The 20,542-nt window shown below is 42.3% G+C and overlaps 1 protein-coding gene across 1 annotated transcript in view; it reads left to right on the forward strand.

Moving 5' to 3' along the window:
- The first annotated feature begins 7,034 nt into the window (after window positions 1-7,034).
- Window positions 7,035-20,542, forward strand: part of DRC8 (dynein regulatory complex subunit 8) — a 36,559-nt gene continuing 23,051 nt past the window's right edge. Inside the window, exon 1 of the mRNA XM_075496031.1 lies at window positions 7,035-7,307. Within this exon, the coding sequence (XP_075352146.1) occupies window positions 7,280-7,307 (28 nt within the window). The 5' untranslated portion in view covers window positions 7,035-7,279. The remainder of the gene's footprint in view (window positions 7,308-20,542) is intronic.

The raw sequence follows: 20,542 nt of genomic DNA on the forward strand, positions 1-20,542 counted from the left end.
GGCAGAGAAGGTGATACAAAAGCAGGTGGTGCCTGTGCTTGCCCTCCTGGCACAGTGCCACTGAAAACTCTTGACCAATCCAAAGTATGTGTTACCTCTCTCAGTGTTAGTTACTGTGTCTAAATGGCTCAGTAGACATATGCTTCCTAATTCTAGATTTATGACATACCTAAATAGTTACACTGGCAAAATTTACAAGTTTTGATGGCTTATATTTCCTGTTCCATAGACTAAAGAATACAGCAAAATGTCAACTTTTCCTGGTAAAATTGGCTGAACTTCAGCTTTTCACAGTGTAATAGTCTATTGTGGTATGAATATTTTACATTCATAGCCAACATGCAAAGTCCCTGAGCACAGATTAGATTTTCATTAATACAGTTATGTATCTTCTGGCCACAGTGCATCAAAGTCCCCTAGCCCCCGCAAGAGAATCAAACAGGAGTTCAATTTCTTTCTTATTCTAAAGGTAGAGAAAATGTTCCTTGGATGTGTCTTAATTCTGTTCCTTTTTTTCCGCTCTTATGCAACAAAGTATATTTTTATTTCAAAGTGACTTTCATTTAACAATGGTACGTCTATACAGGAAAGTTTACAAAACATTTTCTGTACAGTATCTCTAGTTAGATCAGAGTTAACATTATTTAAATATGGAAACTAATTTAATATGTGCAAAGTTAAAGCTTATTTTTAAGTAATAAGAAAATGTCATGAACCTGGAAAAACAAGCTAGCCATGCAATTAGCCCTCTGAATAAAAAAAAACCCGAGATGAAGGAGCATTGAGGTGATGCTTATGCTATAACACTAGTCTTACCTGTGCCATTTGAGTCAGTGGAGATGAATAAATCGTGAATCAAATTAAGATCAGTCCCACAGACTTTAACCTTATTCCCACTGAAATTCTGAAGTTAACATGAGCAGGTAGTGGGGTCAGACTTGTAAAGTGAAATCCTGAACACATTAAGTTAATGGGAGTTGTTATAGAATATGATTTTCTCCCTTACTGTCCTACTGTAGATTTAAAAGGATAATGCTACATAAATTCTCCAAACATTATCTTCACAAGCAGATGGTCTAGAATTTTTTTTTAATAAATGAAAACTTGCATTCTGAAGAAAACAAAAAAATCTTTAAGTGCTTAAATTGATGGGGTTTCTGATACCCAGGTCCATTTTGATTTTGATTATTACTAACCTAGTGAATGCAGCAATATCTCCATGCCAAACAATCTTGACAGATGATCTAAAAGAATGTAGTTCTGCTACTCATGCACTAGGAGGATTTTCCTGAGTATTAAAAAGTACTATATCGTGCCTCATGTAAACTGATTAAGTGCCATATATGATCATTCAGATGTGTAGCCTTAGTTCCTCCTCTCATCCCAAAGCTAACTACTCCTGTGTCGTGGCTGATGGCTTTGTAAGATGTACTTTGGGCCAGTTTACACATGCTATGGCCTTTATACCCTTAAATTGCATGTTATGATATAACAAACAATGAAACATGAGCTTTTTTTAACAGCTCGGTTCACAGTATTGGTAACATAAACTTAATTCCAGTGTTCAATATTCCCATTCAGTTGTGATTGTCCAAACGTCAGTCTGAAACCTATGATTTTGCATTTTTCTCATATATCTCTCTTTTTCACAGCCTCTGGATAACTACATTATTAGAGGGCCTCCCTTAAATATTAAACAACGACCAAGAGTCTTTCACTTTTTTAAAAACACCAAAATGAGCCTTATGGGTCATATCAAAGGTCCATCTCTTTGAGCATCCTTTCTCCTAGTGAGGCCTAAAGCAGGAGCTCAGTGGAGAACCAGGCAAATGGATATCTTGAATACTCTCTCTCTCAGCCTCCTACAAATGGTTTGTGATTCAAGGACTTCCGGAGCTAGGGGCGTTAAAGAGTATTTCCACGTATACAGTACCACTCATGGGTTTTTCTTCTTTTCTTTCTAAGTACATAAATTCAGTGATTTGATAGTATGTTATTTGGGGACTTTTCGGCATGGTATTGAAACATGTGCAGAGAACTTTCTCAAAAAAACCAGAGAAGGGAAGAATGGAGTTTGCATTCATGTTGCCGACGTCATTGCTTTTGTCTCGTGCAAGAGCAGTTCCACTGACAGCATCGTGCTGCTCCAGAAGTCCCTCATTCCTGAATTTCAGGCTGCTGGCTGACACCTTCCAGGCTCCAGAGGAACATAGGTGTCGTGCATATGGAAACCAAGGTCTTCATTCGAGGAAGCAGGCTTTCTTTACCAGTACAGGGCCCTTGAACTTGGCTCGGTGTTCAGTGGCGAGCCCCCGCTGCCTGTGGAGCACGGGGAGAAGTACTCATGGCAACCCGTGTTGCTAGGCAGATGGATGATTGTGTTTTGTTCCTGTCACCGTGTTCTCAGGGATTCTGGCTTCACTTCTAGATATAATTAATGGTAATAAAGTCTGAAGGTTAAAATATGTGGATCTCTAGGGCCATTTCTGTGCCTGGGTGGAATGGGGAACAGCATCCTGGCACTTACATATAAAAGCGAGAGCTTTTTTCTGCTGCAGCTCTTTAGGCGTAGTCCCAGAGGCTGAGCACTGCCAGTAGCTCCTTGACATTGAGGAATATTGCTGAGGGAAATAAATGCTTCCTTTTTCCTAGTAACTAATTTTTAATGCATGTTCAGCCACTCTTTCTCAAATGCAGCTTTGTTGAAGCTGGACAGGAGCAGCTAAAGATCCATAGGATCAGAGCTGTATATGAGCAGCAAAAGATACTTGCCAGGACAGCTCCGATGCCATCCTGTGAACCGAGAAGGATTTAAGATGCTGCTATTATAAGCGGCCTTCGAAACTATTCTTTTTCCCTTCCTTCCCTCCTTCTGAGTTTTACTTACAGACTCAGCCAACCACTGAGCTTTCTGCCTCTAAAAGAACATCTCCCCTTTCCTGCCTTCCTCCCTCTTTCTTCTTCAGTTCTAACTGCATGGTCCAGCTTCCTGGCTGTGCTGATTCAGATGCTTGTCAGACCCTTTACTGAATTTCTAAACATGGCAGAAAACTATTCACTTTTTGACGGATTGTTTTTCTACTAGTTCAGTGACTCATACCTGCTCTCAATGAATGGTGGAGCCAGCAGAAGGTAGAAGGAAGATGTGCAGCCAGCAGTAGAGAAGGAAGGACAAGACTTGACGAAAGAGCTGGATCCTGCCCTTTTAGCATTGGTGAACTTCCCATGTCTCATGGAATCATACCCTCTGACATTTTATTTAAGAGATCAGATTTTAAGCTTTTAGATTTATTACCTGTATGAAAAATAAAGGAACTCCCTTGCCAATTCATGTGCTTTTTGCTGTTCTGTAGGTCAGAGCAGAAAGACTTTTATTTTTCAAAAAGAAAACAAAATGATGACAGATAAGGTTAATATGAAAATACCAGCAGTCTGGAAGAGGTCAATGGTAGAGCCAATAATGGTGGCCTATTTTTCTGTCTCTACCCACTCTGTTAGGCATCTCTTCATCTGGTCCAAGCATAGGATCAAAGTCTGCAGTAGCAAAGAGAACAAGGCAGAAGAGAAGCTGTCTTCCTTCCCACACATCAAGGAACAAGGTAGCTGCTCTCAGTGTAATTTACCCAAAATCAGAAGGGAAAGATACAACATAGGCAAGGAATGATGGAGCCTTTTTCTCATTTTTATCTGGTTGCTGTGTATCATTTGGGTGAACAGATAATGTTTAGGTAATACTCTGTTTTGAAGAAGCTGTTTCTGAGTCACTCAAATCAGCTGCTGATCCCAGAGGAATAGTGGAATGGAGATGCCAAATGCGCTTGGGTCATTCGTGTAATATTGGTGAAAAAGGGTATTGCGACACAGAAACACCTCCTGAGTGGCAGGGCTGTACCCATTTAGCTACAGAGGAGTTAGAGGTAGACTCCTGTCACAGAATTGTAGCTATTCATTTACTTCCTCTCTGAAGGGCAAATGAATACGCTTCTTTGTGCCTTCAGTTATATGGTCCCCAAGGACCCACAGAGGGAGTTCCATAGTGAAGGTCTTCAGCAAGTGTTCAGAGCAAAGATGTGTCCAAACGCTGCAACCCTGAAGCCATGGGGGGACACTGCTTTGTAGGACCTTATTATACCTCCTTGAACTGCTTTATCTTTTACATCACGTCTCCCATTTTAGAGCAGTTTTTTATTGCTGAACAAAATTTCTGAACATATGCATGGAAAATATACAAAATGTGTGATAGGACCCTGATAGCTGAGAGGAATGTATGTGATGAAATTAGGTGCAGAGGCAAGGGTACCTTACATCTATTAGACTTCAGTGGATTCAGGCCTTATATCAACAATGCTGGTTTCTTCCATATTTTCCCTGAGATATTTTCTGACATTTTAAATGAAAAATTAGAAGTTTAAAAGGGTATGTTCTCTTCAGAGGAGCTCTTTAAAGATCTTGCATGCAGCAGCTGATATTTCAAGCTGTTGAATTAGTAGTTCTGGGTTTCCTTTTGTACTTGCCTGTGCCAAAATGCGATTAGTTGTTTCAGCCCACTCATACCCTTGGTTTGAGATGTCTGTGCATTAAGTTAGAAGGGAAACAGTCATGTGGTTCAGGTCCAATATTTGATCTGCATTATAATTGTTAACATTTTTTTCCTTACATAGATTTTTCAAGATATGTTGCCAGGAAATTTTAAAGCAGCGAGTTCTCATTTTGAAGTGCTTTCTTGTTCCATATTTTGTTCTGCTCCTGGAGACAGGCAAGACACCAGAGCTCTGTGTGTCGGGAATTGGGGGAAGAAGGGGAAACAGGTGCTGACACTTGGCTGCAAGCTATTGAAAGCAAAAGGAAACTCCCAGCTGGAGCAAACGAAGCACTTCGATTTACAGTAATTGTCCTGAGTGGAATCCCAACAACATAGGCAGGACAGTGCAAAATAGTTTGCTGAAATTAGTATTAGCTGTAAGTCACAAAAGATTCTGCAGCTAGGCTAAAAGTATCAGACTTAACAAGTACAAACATCCAGGATTTGACCAATACTTTTATATACTCAGAACAATGCTCCCCCCGAGGAGCTATTGTAGCAACTTAGGAGGGCCGGAGTCAGCTGCTACAACGGGACACAGACATTGTGGCACACACAACGTGTCATAGCTGTTGTGGACTTCACGATTTCCCCTTTCTTGGTCGGCTTTTACACACTGCTTTTGTTACCATCCCTCTTGGAGGAAACAAAGACAAGCGTGTGTCAAATAGGAAAGGGTGGTGAGGAAAGCCAAGCGCAAGCCCTGGTGAAATTGCTGGGAAGTTGTTAAAGGTAGTGGCCTGAGTGGAGTCACTGTCTTATCCCGTCACATTTGCAGTGACTCTCTTCAATTCAAAGGCTCCTGCAAAAACACAAGAATCTCAATAAATTTGCACAATAGGCAATATTTGTATCTTTTTTAAAGCTGAATGTTGTTCATATTTTGGGTATGGCTTTGGCATAAAAACCTGAATGACTAGAACAGGATTTTTTAAAGCTTTTATTAGGGAAATGTGGTAAACACTTTGAATTAGCGTAGCGTTTGTAGAAGAGCTGTAAATGTCTTATGATGAATCAGATGATCTGGAAAATGACGTAAGAAATGTAATGTTGGGCACGACATTCAAAAACATGAAATTCCACATTTGGGGTAGGGGAGGGAAGAGATAAGAAAGCTCCGTCCTTGCCAAAACAATGTGTTTCCTACTTTTCTTCAGTTTCAAACATGTGACTGATCCACCACCATAGATCTACAACCAGGAAAGACAAAGTTTTTCTGTGTGGAGGGGTAGAGGGAATAAGAAATGGGACCCCTGTAAGACTGAAAGATAAGGGCCTTTCCTTCTGCTGCTGCTGCATCCTCTAACTTTGGCTGCCATGCTGTTCTCACCAAAACTTCTGTTATCAATTTGAGAGGAAACAAATCCGTGCTACTCCTGTAGTCAAACATGTAATTTGAAATATTTAGTTACTTTAATAAACTGTTCAAGTCTGTAGATAACCTTTCAGATGGATCAGCTTTGTTAGAGAGCATAATCAGCTGTTTTCCCAACAGAGTAATGGTGTTTTCTCTTGGGCATCTATTATACCCTCTTTACCCTGAGCCACGTTCAATAAAAACACAGAAGTAAGTGGCTGAAAGGCAAATAGCAAATGTTATAAATGTTATAAAAAAAGTAAGAGGGTTTTTTTAGCAAAGAAGCCCTATTTACCTTCAATGTGTTTTCTGAAATTTTAGTCTTCCATGAATACTGAGCACGTCGTAACTGTTTGAGAGGTGGAGATGAGCGTGTGAGGAGTCATCATCCACCCGGGCTTTGCAAAAATTTAACATCTGACAAACAAGCACCTGCTGTGGCGAGGACAAGGTTTTAGTTCTAGGAATTTCATAAATATTTAGTTTCTATGAATATATGGTTGCATCTTGCTGGAATATTAATATTTATATTTTCTCTACTTTCACAGTTGTTTCAGAGTCAGAAGAACCAGGCATCGCAAGCGTGTCTGCTAAAACACACAGCTAAATTTAAACTGCAGTTTTATTTAATATCACTAAGACAGAATATTTTAGCTGTTTCAGAGCGATGGTATTTAGAATAAAATGTTCTTTCACTTTCTAAAGCTCAGATAGAGGGAAATCTCTGCAATTGCTGGGAAAACTCTATTTTTAAGAGAAGTGGAGTACTGCGAAGTGGCAGGTTTAAGGGGCTCGTTCGGAGCCTGGCTGCAAGGACAGTGGTGCGCAGTGCTGTGCAGCACCGGCCCCACCTCACAGGCCAGGTGTGGGTTTCGGTCACGGTTTTCCTCTCCATAGCACAAGGGGGATTAACAGCCTAAACCCCTGCGTGGGGTGGTGCAGGGCGCCGGGGCCTGGGGGGCAGGCCGGGGCTGGGCCTCTGCACTGGGATCCAAATTTTGGGCTCGACCGATGTTTTGGGGCGACTGTGGCCGTGGCTCCCTGCCCGGTGCAGTACTCGAGGCCGACACTCAGAGCCCCCCCCCGAACTCCTTCCACCACCTTTCACTTGCTTTGTATGTTGCCAGGAGGCGAAGGCCGCAAGTGAAGAGCTTTCCAGGGCGGAGGGAAGGTGGCTGCGTCTGTCAGCCCGGCCCGGCCCGGTGGGCAGGCCGCCGGCAGCCGGCCTCGCCGCGCCCGGTCGCGGGGAGCGGCAGCGGCTGCGAGGAGCAGCGGCGGCGGCGGGAGGAGAGGGCCCGGCCGGGCCCGCGTCGCCATGGCGACGGCGCGCGGCTGCTGCCATGGCGGAGAAGGAGGGAAGCGGCGAGGGTAAGGCCGGGCCGGGGCCGGGGCCTCCAGCCCCGCGGGCTGTGCGGGAGGGCTGGCGGGGGGACGGGCCGCCGCGGAGCGCCGGCCGAGCGGGGCCCGCCCCGCCGCGGCCTCCGGCCTGCGGCGTTGAGAGAGGCGCCGGCCGGCGGGGTCTGCCCTTCCCGGCGCTGGTGCCAGGATGGCACACGGACACGCACTGAGAGACACAGACATACATATATGTTTGTGTGTGTGTGTGCATGTATACATATATGTATATATACATGAATGCATGCACACTTACATATTTACATACACGTATAAATACACCCGCTGCCCCCCCATCGCATTCAAGGTGGCCACACCACTGCCTCCACCTCAGGCCTGCCCCCGCCTCAGGGCGAGGGGCTTCTCCCCAGCGCTCCCCGTCACGGGGGATGCCACCAGTCGCCCGCTGCAATGCCACCCGCGGTCAGGGCCACCCATGGGCGATGGCCACGGGTGCTGGCAGCTTTATGGTTGTGTTACTGCCGCGCAGGGTGCACCCGGAGTTGATGGCAGTGGGGCCCACCACCTCCTCACGCCGTGGGGTGGCTTCCAGGGCAGGCGGGACGGCTGAACCAGCTGCTGGAGGCAGTTGGTCATGGCCCCTTGTAGTAATTTCTGGATGCATCGGGCTCTCTCTGCCAGGAAAAAGTAATCTGTGCTGCTGATAGCACCATGGCTTATTTTTAGAGGCAAGCGTGCTCTACTTCAGGGAGCGTTGCCAGAAATTATATTTTACAGGCTAAAGGTAATTCCTCCTGCAAGAATATTCAAGTATCGTTTTGAGGAAAATGTGCTTTCTGTAGAACTCACAATATTGTGACTTCTAAAATCCATCCTTTCCATAAGTAAACTTGTGTGTGTTGTAATAGTTTGCAAATTCTCGACATTGTATTTGAAATAATCTAAATAATGGATTATTTCATGTTATTTAGGAAAAAGCCAATATATTCTGTAGAAAAGTCCTGTATAAATAGTTGCTGTGGAAGGTGCTGAATGAGTAAGTTGATTTTAGTAGAAGTATTTCTAGCATGCACTTTGCAGCATAGATATCTTGCAGAAATTAAGAAATAACACTGATGTAGCTTCAGTGAGGACTGTTCTAAAAGTATTATTTCTTTTACATTGTTTTTCATTTTTGTTTAGTCTTGTGAAAGCATGTTTTTTGCATCTTTCCAGTTTTGCAAATGAAGCTGAGGCACAGTGCTGGCAGAGGTGGATAGAGATGATAGGATAACAGCCTAGAAGTCTGCCGAACCATCTGAGAAGAGGGAATCTGGTGTTCTGGCAGGATAACAGTAATATTGGGAAGTTCTGGCTCCATATATTTTGGGCACCCATATGTACGATATTGAGATTTTGCACCATTTTGTCAATCCACAGGCAGAAACTCTTGGAGAAGAAAGTTCATGGGTTTTTGATTGCTTGATGAATGGCTTTTAATGCTGTTTTTGTAGTTTCAAAGTGAGAATACTTTGTAAGAAGTTTAATTACTGTATTACTGAAGACAGACTCTCTTGGTTTTTTGGTTTTTGTTTTTTTTTTTACACTTAATGTTTTTTAACATCCTGTAAAACACTGTTCCCAATAGAGTATCAGATATCATCTACAAGAAAATTGTGCTGTCATCCTAAACGACCTTGACCCATAAACTCCATTCCTGGCCCTACTAGACTTCCTGATGGATCATGGAAAGTGGCATACTGGGCTTTGGTTTCCAATCTGTAGAATGAGGACAATAACCTGTATCACAGGGACAAGGCATCTGACTTACCTTCCGTCACTCAAGAGAATCACAGACTGTTATTAGGCAGAAGAGTTGCTTATTGGCCTATAAATGTGTCTCATTATTATAAACATGGTTGAGGTAAGCTAACAGTCAGTGTCTCATTAAACTGCAGAAGCAATCCCATAAGAATAAGTCGCTTACACCCATTTCATAGTTGCTATTAGACTTCTTGCAGTAGCATTTAGAGGGTTAATTAGGATTCCCCAATTCTGGATTCACACATCGCTCATGCTTTCTTCTGACAAGCATTCCACACCTATGCAAACTGCAACTTTTACTTTATTATGCTTCAAACAGAACAATAACATTAGTTGTATTGTCAAATAATTAGTCTTTAGGGTATTCCTCTCAGTTCTTTGTAGAACTGCAGTTCCACCAGCTTTCATGGTAAAGGTTTCCCTTAGGTCCTATTATTTTCAAGTTTTGTCTTCTTCAAAGTTAAAATGCCTGCATAAATGTTTTACAGGTGTACATGATGTACACAAGGAAAAATGGTGAAAGGCCAAATCCTGCAACCTCTTGTACATCATGTTACTCACATGAATATTACCCTCTAACTTTGGCAATTCTTGTGAATAAAATCTTGTATGTCCGTAAGTGTTAATGGGATCATGCCCATACTATCTGTAGCTACAAGTTTTATGTATGAATTTATATCCCTACATTTGTGCTTTCAACATTGTTTAATGTTTTTTCTTCATACCCATCTGATTACGCTAGACTGTTTGCTTAATCTTTCTCTTCTGTATATTTATCCCTATCTTCCCTCCTATCATTCTGTTTCTTTCCCTTTTTCTGCTACTTATTCAGTCTGTCTGTTCTTCCATTTGCTCTCAGATACTTTCTTTGTAATTTGACATAACATGTCAGATTTTCTAAGTTTTAATATCTCTGATCTCAATGCTGATGTTACTAGAACCTGAAAGCAAAATGTCAGACCGGTAGTGCCTGAAGTAGAACTAGACAGAAGACAAGACATATTTTTCTCCAGCTGGGATTTAAGAAATCACATGGAAGTACATAAAGGAGAGAAAGCTCAGTGTTCCTATATCATTATGGTAATGTTATGTAATTGATCAGTATTAGAGTTTTCTAAGACCATATTCTTTGTGCCAGTTAATGCATATTTAAAATGCAATTAATAAGTCACGAATTTTAATCCACAAGGAAGTATATTAAATAGTCTGAGCTCCTGTTTCACCCACTTATGCCCATATGAAACTGAATAACTAGTTCTGGATAACAGATGTCCTCCAGGAAGATACCTGATTCTGATGCAAAGACCTGCGGAGATGGAGAATAACCATTCTGCAATGATGGTTTTCTCCGGTAAATGATCAGTAGTTGTTCTGGGTAGTTTGAGTTACAGCTGCAATATGTAATCAGGCCTCACAGATCCTCTTTCCCACTTACGAAACAGTCATGTGGAGGTTGTTAGTGGAGATGGGAAAGAGTTTTCACCCCAATTTTAATGTCTTATGTAAATACAGCAACAGTGTGTTAAATCATACGTATATATCTGCTCTTTAACTGCCCTGATTTGCCGCCTGGCACACTGGTGAAATCAGAGATTTACTGGAGTTTACATTTGGCAAGAACTAGCTACATACTCCATTCAACTACTACCTTCTTGCAAAGAAGCAGAGTTGCCCCTATTTCACCTGCCCTGCTGAATCCTCCCATGTCTGGAGGTAGGATCTAAACCTTCCATCTCCGTGTCACCTGGCTCTGCCTGGATTCTGTATCGCTGGAGATACTGAAAATGTGCTATCACTGCTCATTCTGTTTTAATGAAGTTGCAAGGCCAAGCTTAGAGAGCCTAGTAGCTGCCACGAGCACTGTAGGCAGTTGTAACCATTAATTCTGCTCAGAGCACACTTAATTAACATGAAAGTTTCAAACCTGACACAGAAAAGTGCTTAAGGGGAATCCTGCTGAATGGGATAATGTGATGCACATGATGCTTAAGCACGTGAGTACATTTAAGGGTCTTGCTATATTGAGGATTTTAAAATGTATTTTTGAGAGTTTCACAAATAAGCATCAGCATTTGAAAGGTAAAAAAGCTATGGATTAAGCATTCACAATAAACCTTCAGGCTAAAGTAGTCCATCAGACAAATTATCTCTAATTTAAAATGTGGCAGTGTTTCATTTATGGAAAAAAATACAAAATTAGTATGAGTTGTTAAAAACAAGTAGCTTTCCTAGGGCTCAAGCAAGCAATATTTCATCTCTAGAAGAAAATATGAATATATGAGATCACTTAGGAAATCAGTGTGCAGTTTTATCACTGGAATTTACAGATGAACACTATGAATATTTTTATATCCTCTTGTTGACATTGCTGTGAGAAATTACGTGAGGAGAAAAGTTTATAGCTTTTATTAGACTGTAATGCAGTTTAACATGCACCTTGACATCAATCTGAGTTATGTTTTAATATTTGTACTTATTTGAGAGTGAAACAAAAATAAATTATGTCCATCTCCCATGGACAAACACAGGCTGTAGATCCAACCCTCTTGGCTATACTCCTGCAGTAAAAGTTGATCTCAAATGGATGTAGAATAGGTAGTTGCAGATTGACAGGTTTCTTGTTTCCATGGTGCATAAAATGGCAGAATTTTTTCAGTTTGACTCTACTTCTAGCTGACTTACTGAATAAAAAATTGGCTGGTGTGCAGAAAGGCTTTAAACTTTTTTGTCTTTTAAACAATGCCAACCAGCAGATACACAGTGCTGACAGGGAGCTTGAGAACTCCCACAAATTATCTTTCCAACCATAGTTAACATGTTATTAAGAATTTCCATGTCTACATACTAATTATTCTGAGATCTGAGGGGTCGGGTTTTTTTTGCAATTGAGGATTACCTTTATTTTGTGTGAACAGATACCGCTTCATTGCCATTGGCAATAGAATGTGGCAGGCTAAAGGCTGTGGAAGGGAAATCGTCTTTTCGGGTAACAGAGGTCTGACATGAAACTGTTGTCGAACGTGCTCAGTCTTTAGCCCCCAGGTGGGAGATGACCATACAGACAGGGGTGCTGGTCACACCACTGCTCTGCCCTGGCCAAATCCTGCCATGGGGTCCAGCTGCCGCTACGCTGTTTCTGCCATGGGGGAATGGTTGAGGTGGGAGGCAGAAGCTGAAAATAGCTCCTACACATCCTGTGAGGTATCCTGAGGTGAGAAGTAGCTGCGGCAGCGGTGTCCCAGCCCAGCCTGTGCAGAGGTGGGCCTCGTGCCTGGCGTGGCGGAGATGGCAGCATGGGCATGGGACAGTCGGAGATGGGGCTGGGGATGCTGCAGAAGGTAGCCAGAGAAGCAGGGAGCTCCCTGCGCGGAGCTTGCAGGTATCTGGTGTGGGGGTAAAAGCTATTGGCATGATAAGGGGCAGGAGGGCCCAAAACTTACCTCTGGCCCCCACGGCTTTTGAGGTTGGATTATGTGCTACCTGACAGGTCTTGGGAGATATTTTTATAAATGGTCTTTAATTGTAAATGTCCATCTTTAAGAAAATACAGACTCCCCACTTTTTGGAAATGTGACATCCTTACTGTTCAGTGTTACATAGGTGTGGGTAGTATGTGAAAGCCCCATGAACATAAGATTGGAAGGGATTTCCTTGTGTCCAGTCTGGGGCTGTATACAGCCATAACTTTCAAAAGCTTACCAAGCTCCATCTTAAAAATGATAAGGATTATTGTGTTGCTGGTGTAAGGTCACAGGAGGTTCTGGACTGTTACTACTGATGGTCAGGTTGAAAATTAGACATGGATTCTGAAATTTATCTGTGAACAGTTTGTATCCTTTTTTTCCCTGTTTGCCAACTTTCTGCTTTAGCTTAGCCTGCCTCAAATGGTTATAGAAATAAGTCTTATTCCCCATTGATGATAAATGTAAATGTCTTAAATTTGTCAGCTGTTCAAATTCAGAATATTACTCTTAGGCAAACAAAAAGAAAATTGGAGGTTCGTATTCATTCACGATATGTAAAGAAAGTGATTTAGCACTGTAAGTGATACTTTTAAGACAGCTCCTTAAAAACCAAGCAGCTGCAGCAAACCCCTGTAGTCCCTTGCCATTTTGGTTCACTGTAACAGTCTTCCTTTGCTTGCTCAAAGCCCTCACTCCAGAGTAGTGCAGATAGAATTGCAACTAGTCTAGAAACTACTTTTTTTTAACTCATTTGAGACCCTGTCAGGCAAATTGAAAGGCTTATGATATGTTACATAATAACAGCATGTATTAAAAGTCATACTTAAAAACCCTCATTCTCCCATTATATTGTAGACAATTACGGTTCTTTCAAAAGGAGAAAGTTTACAAACTGCTGTATTTTAGCAGCACTACTGTGGTGCTGTAGTTAAACTTTATAATGGCTTATGTTTAAAATAAATTAATTCTCAGAGCACTAATACCCACTTGATTCTGGTCCCTGGTTCCTGACCACTTGAGCAATCAGTGTGCAGAGGCAGTTTAGCAGGCATATTCAATTTATGAGGTGTTTGGTGCTGCCACACATGCAATCAGATGTACATGCACGCCATTGGGGCCAAGTTATAGAGTGCCCTGCTGGGGCCATCCCATGTCATTGGCAGAGTGAGCTGCTGTTGTGAGGCATGCAGCAGCGTGTGCATTACTGCATTTTGGTGGAGCTTGGTGTGGTGCATATGTGTTGTAGGCCATGGTTGCGGAGTTGTCCGTTGTGGGTCTGCCATCTGCTTCTGGGGCCAGCACTGTGGAGAGTCCGGGAAAAATGGAGACAAATGCCTTCTGTGACCACACATAGCAGCATGGGTTATGTTCTGCCAGTGTCGCAGCCTATGTAAGCTCTTCCTTTTCAGCAGCAGCTGGAGGTATAGCAAGACTCTCAGCATCACCAGGGGAGCTATATATCCTCACAGGGCATTTTGCTGTTGGTGATGAAAGAGAATATAAGTATGGGCTAGACATAACTCTTTCATTATATCCCAGGTGTGGCTGAGATGAAAGATATGGAACAAATTGCAACAGTGGAGATTACTGTTTTTGCCAGCTCTGAGCTGCAATAGGAGCGCTGACTGGTACAACTGCCAGAGTTGGAATTTCAGGGATGTGCAAGACATCCCTAATGGAGATTTATGCTGGGCTTATCTCTCCCTTATGAAAAGGGAGACTGCATGCAGCTGGTATTGACTTTAAAAAAGTGTCACAATTATTTTTTGCAGGCTAACAAGCGTCAAGCGCTGCCATTTCTTTCACTTCACTGTAGGAAGGATAACATCATGACTTCCCTCAAGAGAAGCATAAGATATTAGTTATATATTATCTGTGAATCACAGGCGTACAGGAGGCAATCCAGGTCTATGCATAGATGGGTCTTCCTTGCCTTCTTTGGATGACTGGAGGCATATCGCCACATGCTCTGCTCAGAAGAGATGATCTTTATATCAAAAGGAAAGGATTTTCCCCCATCGTTCTGCAAGTTAGTGTGACAAAGCATGTTGTTTCACTGCCCTCAGTGTCGGTTGCATGCAATGGCAAGTATTTGGCAGCTTGTCTGTTGACACCAGCTAGCAGAAGGAGAGCCTTGCTGTCAGAGCTGGACCTGTGCAAATGATTAGGGTGAGTGATATTACTCAGAGCTTGCTGCTTTGGCTCATGAAGCTCCAGGCTCCGTGAAGTCAGACCCAGCCACCACCTGAGTAGCTGCAGAATGATGATGTGCTTGGCTGGCTGAAATTTAGGTCATAATTGAGACCTGTTAGGTCCAATTCAGGTACATATTTCTTCCTGAGAGTTGTTATTGCATGCTGCTTCCAAAGTAATAATCTGCAACAGTTGTGAGGCCTGTGTAACTAAAGCAGCATGGCTGTGGCCGGCTGCTTGGGAAGACAGGCAGGACCAAATCCTGAGAGCCATAGTTGAACATTTCATGCTGTGTCCTGATCGTTGCTCTAAAAATGTTACAGCTACTCCTGACATAAAATGTGTGACAGCTTATCAAGTGAAAATGCATGTCGTTATGATCCAGGACTCAATAGCTTTCTCTGTCCTGTAAGGTCACTGTAACTGTCCCATCCTGGAATCCTGAGGCCCATCTCATCCAGCCCTTCCCTCCAAGAAATGCAAAAAGGCAAAACAGGTTTGAGGAAAAAAAATATATTTCAACACATGACCAAATATTAGATAAAAAAAAAAGAAACTGGCTTTTCTGCCTTTGCAACTCTGCAACAACAAATGCACAAAGTGTGGGCAAACAGACTTGCGTGAAAGCTGGGAAGAGAGAAACTGCTATGGTCAGAGTAGGTGCTGTTGTACTTTGAAAAATGCTCAGGAGAACTGCCAAGCATTTCTGCTGTAAGTAATGATGACTCCAGATTCTTTGAAGCTCTAAGAGGTTATCCCGACTTTTATCTGAAGTTTAGGCATACACAGGGCATACCCCATATGCATTGCTTCTGGTTCCCAGTGCTATATATTCTCCAGAGGATATAGGCCATAAGCTGCATGTTACTGTTCACAGCATGACACAGCTGCAGTATTTACTACGGGGGTGACAGTGGGTTAGGATACAAGGAGTGGGGCGCTTAAGAAGGTCAGGTCAGGGCATTAGCTGTCACTGTTGACTATTTCAGAGCTCAGAGAGACTTTGTACTCAGGGTGATAAAAATCTGTAAGCTGTAGCTATAGGGAAAGGTGCAAGACAGAGCTGTGACCTTGCACAGGAGGATGCTTGTCACTGGGCTCTAACTGCAGTACTCCCAACAGCCAGGGGGACAGTGGGAGATGGCAGGAGGAGCTCAGGGCTGTGGCGAGGTGGAGCTGCACCCGGTCCATAGGGCAGCAGCAGCAGAACAGTAAGTTGGAGCTGGAGGAGGGCTGGCTGCCAAGTATTTGCTTGTGCACTTCCCTGCTACTTACAGGTAGTAACCCTCCTGCACAGTATCATCCTGGCTGGTCAAAAGAAAGAGCAGAAAACCTGCCTGTGATGCTGGGTATGTGGGAATCCAACTTGCATTGCCATTTCCTGATGGAAGGGTTTCTGCCTACTGCCACCAGCGAAGCAGGGGATGATGGCCTCCACTGGAACATTTTCATTGCAGATGTAAAAGGAATGCAGTAGCATGGCTTACAAATTACTCACTAGAAAATGGCAGAATGTCTTGCAATTTTAACCTGAATTAGGTCAACTTGTGGTTTTCTTTTCTGACTTTTTTTTTCTGGGCGTGCTGCTAGGTCCAGAACACTTCATCAGCAGGAGAATCTAGTGTTGTATCCAAGTCCTTGCCCCAACCTGCACACCTGCATTTCCAAGGCCAGGACTAGCTCATCTTGGCTAGGTGCTGCTATGGGCCACTGCGGCAGATCAGGAATCCCTGCCAGAGTCTATGTTGTCTTAATTGCTTTGACCTGGAATGTGATGCATGCTACATCCCAGATGCATGGTCATACCAACCAGCCAGCCACTGCACCTCCATTTCTCCTCTTTGGCAGACTCAGACCAAACCACAAATTTGTTTTGTGCGGTGAAAGTAGGAAGGACTCCTTCCATTGCATCCCACCAAGAAAAAATTGAAAAATTGATCACTCATCAAACCTCAGCTTAGTGCAGAGTTTTGAGAAAATTGAACTCTAGCTGAGTACAGCTAGGTAGTATTCCTTGACCATTTTCAAGGATTGTAGGCTTCTCTGCTGATGCTTATGAAGACTGGTTCTTCAGTATATGTAGATATATATGTGGATATAGCATATCTGCACAGATTGTGTAAAGTAAAAACATCAGGGCATATTTTGCTCAGCCCTTCCTGAGATGCATGAAGTGCTGTCGCTGACATGGGTTGATATGTACCTGTGTTGCATCACTCAGACTAATTGCCTACAGGGAATGGAGTTTTCCCTAGCAAACCATATGATTGTAGCGTCCTTCCCCCATATATCCCAGGATTGTGTATACTTAGCTTGCTCTCACCAACAAGCTGCTCAGGAACTCTTTGAACAGCAAGAAGGAAGGGTTTTCTTGCCTGTAGGGCAGGGGAGAAACTAGTCATGCCCTCCCTTTTCCCGAAAAATAAGTCTTATCACCTGGAGCTGGATCTAGACTGCCAAGGACACAGTCACACGGGGCACCTGAAGAGATGTGAAGATTATGATGACAAAAGCACAAAGCTGGGAAAGGAGATTCAGCAGAGCAAAAGGGTGCTATCCCAGAGGGAACAGTGCTCCAGGGCAAAGCGAGCCAGCAGTGTCAGCCACCTCTGCCTCTGTGCATTTCTGTGTAAGGAGCTCAGCCAGCTAATAGGAAAGGCAGAGTTGTATCCCTTACCACATCCTCAGCACGTGCTGCTGCTTTTTTTTCAATGGCACCAAACTTCTGTATGCCTTCCCCACCAGCAAACCCGCCACAAATCCAGCCCTGAAGAGCACTTAGTGGAGTTTTACAGACTGTAAGAAGCACTGTATGACATTAGCAGGATTCCCACTGGGACCACTCCCACTCAGCCACTCCTAACATTTAACATTCCCTGCCCCTCTTCCCTTCACTTGCAAGTTCTGCTTGGTTATAAATAGTTTCAGTAAGTTTAGAGTAAGTTTGCTTTGCATTTTATATGGAGGAAGTCCTTATGTCTTTTATTTCTTTGACAAACAAATTGCAATCATCCTTTCTGGGGATCTCCAGAAAGAATTGGGTGGAACCAGGGAAATTAATGTCTCTGTTCTGGAAGCCTGGGCACAGAGATGCTGTCAGGGTTGTAGTATAGGAAGTGATGCAGAAAATAGTGGTTTATTGGTCCCCTCCAACATATGGACAATTTTGTGTTACAGCAAGCATCTGTCAAGGATTTTGCAGAGGTAGCAAGGGTATCCCTTGTAATTTGCCCTTCTCCATTCCCATAGGCAAATGCATTATCTGCAGCAAGCCCAGGCAGTGGTTGTAGTTCCACTGGGGCTTCATGCTGACATACTTTGCCATCTGCATCTCCTGACTTTAAGAAATACAGTGCAAGCCCTGGACAGAGCAAGCAAACAGGATCCTGGTAAGGATGTGGGAGTCAGGTTTAATGCAGCAGCTGTTCAGGGTGTTATATCATTATGATTCAGGGCAGATAGGTATGAGTTATCAAGTACTGAGGATACAGACTGATCTCTGTGGACTGGTGTGGGAGCTGTTTGCCCAGCACAGACCAGGCAAAATAATGGCATCTTGCAAGAGCAACCAGAAGTGACAGCATTAAAATGGGTTTGATGACCTACAAGAATGTGTACCACAAGGGAAAGAAATATTTTTTCCAGTGATGAAAAACTGTATTTGATCCAGAAGGGAGGGCAGTGGACAAGATTGACCATGACTCCAACACCTCGGGGGAGAGATAACTGGGACAAGAACTTTGTGAATGGTGGATATTCCCTTTCAAATCAATGACACGTTAATATGAATTGCATTTTGGAGGCAGTGTGAACTATAGATTTAAACACCTTTGGATATACAAGGTGATGAAAGGCATTGACTATTTGTGGCGTCTTATCCAGGCATGACATCCTCCATGGCCTGTTTTGTTCTATGTTATAGTGTCAGTTAGATTAAGAATTGTATGAGCATCTAGACGCTTGACTGCTTATCAAGGCAGCAGTAGTTTCTATACTTACTTTGTTTCTCAACAGTTTGTTAGAGAAATTTCTAATTTCTAAATTTCTAAACAGTTTCTCAAATTAGTTAATTGCCCCATTAATTTTGTAGTTTTGGTCCCACATGTATTAAAACACCTGAATCTATGGTAGCTTAGAATGCTATGGCATTTAAAATACCATCTACTGAACAATGAAAACGTAGGATAATATTCAGGATATCTTGTTTCATCAGGTACTGGCAACTTGTAGCTCCATTGGTTGCCGCCAACTGACTATCACAAACTGGATATATTTTCCATCTTGGTATATTGTTGCATTTTTCAGCTTTGAGATTGAAATGCACAGTTGTTATATCGTTTTTTTAAAGTCTTTAATAGATTTGTCAACTTCTAACTGAAATAACCGAAATATTTCTATTGTGGTTGATCTGAACTCTTTTTATTTTTTTATTACTAGCATCATTCTATAAAATAATCTGATTTCCATAGCCAAAGCTGGAGTCAAGATAGTGCTTAATTTTTTACATCACTTTATTATATATTTTACCCATGTTACAATTGTCTTATGTAAAGAAGACAAAAAGGAAAAATTGTGTTTAATATTTTTGTGTCAGAATTTGAAGTAGCTTTTGCAGTTAACTTTGCCACAGCCTTCATCAAACTGACAGCCTGTATTTTATTATCAGACATCAAATTAATTACCTGATTTTTCTAAAACCCTATTTGCTGCTGGTGGTTTTGTTCTCATGGTTATTTGCACCACGTGCCATGGGACTGTGCAAAGATTGTTCTGATTGCCCCACTCTGAGAGCTCCATTCTGTGTATCTGTTTTTAAATATAGTCCCTTTATTTTTATTCTCTATTAGTAAGCTAGTTACTTTGATGGAAACAACCAGGTAATTTTTTCGCTCTCACATGTACTACCATTAGGAAAAGAGGTATGACAATAGGGTGAGGTTATGCTCTTAGCCCAAGGTTGCTTGCATACATGATGATGAGTGTAAGTCTTTGGTTTTGTTGATTCACACTGATGATGGGGTTTGCTTGTTTATCTGGATACCACATGGTGTATGCTGCCACAAACATAAACAATAGGGAGCAATGATATGGCTAGTTCTCAACAATTCTGAAAAAAAATGAAAGAAAAAGCTTTTGCTGTTCTTGAGATTTCATTTCTGCTTCTTTGAGAATGCTTGAAAGTGACCTCTGCAGAAACCAGTTAAGCTTTTTTATCTTCTACAGGAAACAGACTAAAATTCAGATTGCCTAAGTATCATCTGTGATAACATGGGAAGCTTCTCATCCAGGAGGGAAAGCATTATCCCTTTGCTGAGTCTGCAGGCCATAGCTTGGATCCCCAAATTGGAGTAGGTACCACTGTCAGTGAAGACCTCAGCCTGGTCATTTCTTGGGAACTGGCTTATACCAAATGTAATGAAGCTGCATCTTTTATCTCTTCACTGAATCTGAATGGCTAAACTCAGGTGACTGATTTCTCATTGGTGCCATCAATACTTTGCATCAACCTGTTTTCTTCAGATTGCAGTTCAGGAATGGGTTTATCCCTTCTTTGGAGGAATCAAGCTGCTTTATAAACCTCTTGTTTTTCTTCAAAATCTGCTTGATTTGTCTTTCCAGAATGAAGACTCTTCACTGAGCACATATCTTAAATTATTTCATTATGTATCACAAGACACAAAGAAATAACATTGCATATTACACAAGCTTACAGCTTAATTATATTATTCCTTTCTTTTCTGGTATCTAATATATTAATATCATATGTGCTATAGGAGGTACAGAGTA

Source organism: Mycteria americana, chromosome 3, assembly GCF_035582795.1.
Source record: "Mycteria americana isolate JAX WOST 10 ecotype Jacksonville Zoo and Gardens chromosome 3, USCA_MyAme_1.0, whole genome shotgun sequence".
NCBI lineage: Eukaryota > Metazoa > Chordata > Aves > Ciconiiformes > Ciconiidae > Mycteria > Mycteria americana.